The sequence below is a fragment of the Hylobates moloch genome, unplaced genomic scaffold (assembly GCF_009828535.3).
Source record: "Hylobates moloch isolate HMO894 unplaced genomic scaffold, HMol_V3 SCAFFOLD_21, whole genome shotgun sequence".
Classification (NCBI taxonomy): Eukaryota; Metazoa; Chordata; class Mammalia; order Primates; family Hylobatidae; genus Hylobates; species Hylobates moloch.
In genome coordinates, this window is record NW_026652296.1 from 29284150 (window position 1) to 29288087 (window position 3938).

Sequence of the window (3938 nt, forward strand, 5' to 3'; positions counted from 1 at the left end):
ATGCATATCCTAGCCATCACCTTTTTCAGACACTTTGAAATTAATTTGTAGAGACTGCAAAAACAATGAAATTATACTTTCAATTCTGAACCACCAATCAGATTCCTGCTTTGATGTAAAAGTTACTCCTCTGCAGTGTACCCCACCAGTACAGAGATCCCCTTTCTCTCTATTCCTTTGCCCTGAAGGAACTTCCCGATTGCTTAACATGTGCTCCTTGGCTGCCTAGACAGTCAGGACACCTAAGGCCATCTGGACTTATCACTCCTCTCCTCCTTCTTTTCTATGGCTAATACCACCTTCCTGCTGTTTTTCTATTGCTGAATCTCCAGACTTGGTGCTGTCTTCAGGGGAGAGAGTTGATTTCGGCTTCGAGCTCCTGGTTGGTAAAGCTGTGTCGCTGGATCCTTGGTTTTTATGCAATCTTTCTTGACCACTTATTTCTTTTCAGTTGTTTTCTTAGCTGCCTATTGATTTTGCGCTTTCAGCCTTCTTTCCTTTATCCTGAAGTACTTCTTTCTCTTTTTTCATTTCTTCTTTTCTCTTAAAAGTCTTCTCTTTCTCATAGAACTCCTTCTACCTACGGCAGTCTTCTTGCTGCTTCAGCCTCTCTCTCTCTCAAAGTACGTGCTCCTGATCTCTTTCATAATCCTGTCCCTTCTCCCTGTAGTCTCTGCTGCTCTCATCTTCAGATCTCTTTGGCTTATCTATTTATTTATTTATGACGGAGTCTTGCTCTGTAGTGCAGTGGTGCGATCTCGGCTCACTCTGCAACCTCTACCTCCTGGGTTCAAGTAATTTTCTTGCCTCAGCCTCCCAAGTAGCTGGGATTACAGGCATCCGCCACCATGCCCGGCTAATTTTTGTATTTTTAGTAGAGACGGGGTTTTACTATGTTGGCCAGGCTGGTCTCTAACTTCTGACCTTAAGTGATCTGCCCGCCTTGGCCTCCCAAAGTGCTGGGATTACAGGCGTGAGTTACCTCGCCCAGCCTTAGTGTTTCATCTTTAAGTTCTCTATCAGAACGCTTGGGCAATGTACAACTTTGCCCTCTGGCTCTTCCATCATTCAGATTCTCTTTGTCCAATTTCTTGGCTTTGTCTCTTTTGTTCAATTCTTTTTTTTTTTTTTTTGAGACGGAGTCTTGCTCTGTCGCCCAGGCTGGAGTGCAGTGGCGCAATCTCGGCTCACTGCAAGCTCCGCCTCCCGGGTTCACGCCATTCTCCTGCCTCAGCCTCTCCGAGTAGCTGGGACTACAGGTGCCCGCCACCACGCCCGGCTAATTTTTTTTGTATTTTTAGTAGAGACGGGGTTTCACCGTGGTCTCGATCTCCTGACCTCGTGATCCGCCCGCCTCGGCCTCCCAAAGTGCTGGGATTACAAGCGTGAGCCACCCCACCCGGCCTGTCCAATTCTTTTCATCTCCTTTTTCTGGCTTCTTGACCACCTTAATCTTTGGTTCATCCTTTAACTTGTCCCTTTCTGAAATTCTGTCTATCTTCTTTAGCTTTTCTATATTTTTCATTTTTCATTTCTCTTCTTCTTTCCATTTCCTCCTCTCTTCTTCTTCTTTTTTCTTTCTATTTCTTGCCTTCTCTTTTCTTCTCTCATTCTCTGCTTGTTATTCAGGAAGCTCAAAAGTGAGGTTGTCTTTTTAGCTATGAATTCTCTATGTTTTGCTTCTATTTCCTCTAGCAGTGTCTCTGGAGTAGATGTTATTTTCTCATTATCTGTGGCATAACTTTCCAAAAACTTTCTACATTCTGGATCATCATTGATAGTCCCAGCTTTGGTATCTCTTTTCTTAGTCTTCTTTTTTGCAGGTTTTTGAAAAGGTGCAAATTCTACTATAGCAGGATATTCCTGACCTTTATTGTCAAGGAATACGTAACCATCAAAGCAATCCCTGAACAAAATAACGCCCTCTTGGTTTTTAGAGTTGATGTATGCACTGGCGTAGGTTATAGGCTAGTATCATTAGAAAAAAACTCAAAATAATCATGCTCAGGCATGAGTTGAAGATGTTGCTGAAGCTGCTCCTTGGTCAAAGCAGGAGGTGATCTTTGAATTACCACCTTGCTCAGTGCCTCTTTCTTCTCCTTGTTGTGATCCTGCTTATCATGCCCCTTGGAGCTGTGCCCCGAAGTCCCACCTCCACTGCCTATGGCCTCGGGGGGTGTGGTACAGGGGGCTAACGGTTAACAGGGTTACTCACTTCTCCTTAGGCCTATGCTCCTTCTCTTCCTTGATGGCCACAGATACCTTCCTTGTGGCAGCAGCTCAGCTGGAACGGTGCTCCTTTTTTTTTTCTTTTCTTTGTGATGGAGTCTTACTGTGTTGCCCAGGCTGGTATGCAATGGTGAGGCCCTGGCTCACTGTGACCTCCACCTCCCAGGTTCAAGTGATTCTCCTGTTTCAGTCTCCTGAGTAGCTGGGACTAAAGGCATGCACCACCACTCCCGGGTAATTTTTTTGTATTTTTAGTAGAGACAGGGTTTCACCATGTTTGCCAGGCTGGTCTTGAACTCCTGACCTCAAGTGATCCTTCTGCCTCAGCCTCCCAAAGTGCTGGGATTACAGGTGTGAGCCAGTGCACCTGGCCCCAAATCCTTAGTTAAGGACTTGATTTAAATTACTTGATGTGCCTGGTAGAAAAAACACAGAGACCTTGAAAGAACCTTTTTCAACTCAGGCTACAAAGACTTTCTTTCTTTTTTTTTTTTTTGAGATGGAGTTTCGCTCTTGTTGCCCAGGCTGGAGTGCAGTGGCACCATCTGGGCTCACTGCAACCTCCGCCTCCTAGGTTCAAGCGATTCTCCTGCCTCAGCCTCCTGAGTAGCTGGGATTATAGGAGCAAGCCACCATGCCCAGCTAATATTTGTATTTTTAGTAGAGATGGGGTTTTGCTATGTTGGGAGGCTAGTCTTGAACTCTTGACCTCAGCCTCCCAAAGTGCTGGGATTACAGGCATGAACCACCGCTCTGGCCTGTTTTTAAAATAGTTTGTTTCTCTGCTGGGATTCACTGTGAACACATTTTTATTTATGTCAAACAGCAAAGTTATAATAGCTATTTTAAAATCCTGGTCTGCTAATTCTAACCTTTGAGTCATCTTGAGGTTGATCTTGGTTGGTTTTCTCTTGAGAATGGGTCACCTTTTTCTCTTTCTTTGTATACTGAGTAATTTTGGATTGTAACTTAGATATTATGAAAGCCATGTTATGGAGACTTTCAATTCTCTCATATTTCCTCAAAGAACGCTGACATTTTTGGCATACAGTTAATTTGGCTGGACTGCAACAGCAAACTCTGTCTCTTGGGTAGCAGCTCAAACCTTAGTTCAGGTCTTTTATTCTTAGCTGGACTGCATGAGGTCTGCTCTGTGTTTATGAGATTCGGGGGTCAGCCAGAGATTTAGTCAAAGTTTATACATAGAAATTGTGCTTCCCTTTCTCTGACTTTTTGGGATTCCCCCCTCACTTTGCAATGTCTGTGGTGGTTTCAAACTCTGCCCTCTGTTTTTTAGGCCATAAAGACTGAAGGTTTTCTGTGAGTTTTAGCTGTCTTGTATGGTGCCAGCTGTGGCCTGCTCTGAGACTAAAAGCTGAAAAAAGTGGCAGACTTACCCCATGCTATCTCCTTTCAAGTGTCAGCTTCCTTTCTGAATCTGTCTGCTTTTGTTCTGTGAACAGTTCCTTCAAGTAATTTGTTTTGTATTTTATTGAGAGTTTATAGTTGTTATCTGTGGGAGGTTAGGTACATTAGAAACTTACTCAGACATATTAGAAGCCCATTTCAAGTCATTAACTTTAAACAATGGCAAGTTAATTATGTGTGCTAAAGTATTTAACATACCCATAAAGAGAGTTTAAAAAAAAAAAACAAAACAAATGGGGAGTGACAACCAATTAAAGAATCATTATATCATTCCAGATTTC

General features: G+C 43.3%; 1 protein-coding gene across 1 annotated transcript; it reads right to left on the bottom strand.

The window, feature by feature from the left end:
* Positions 1-261: 261 nt before the first annotated feature.
* LOC116460973 (regulator of nonsense transcripts 3B) lies at positions 262-3631 on the bottom strand. Its single transcript, XM_058432862.1, is given in 9 exon segments — positions 262-356; positions 359-462; positions 464-702; positions 983-1116; positions 1405-1569; positions 1572-1964; positions 1967-2180; positions 2182-2266; positions 3627-3631. Coding segments are annotated over 9 exon segments (1434 nt in total).
* Between the last annotated feature and the right edge of the window lie 307 nt (positions 3632-3938).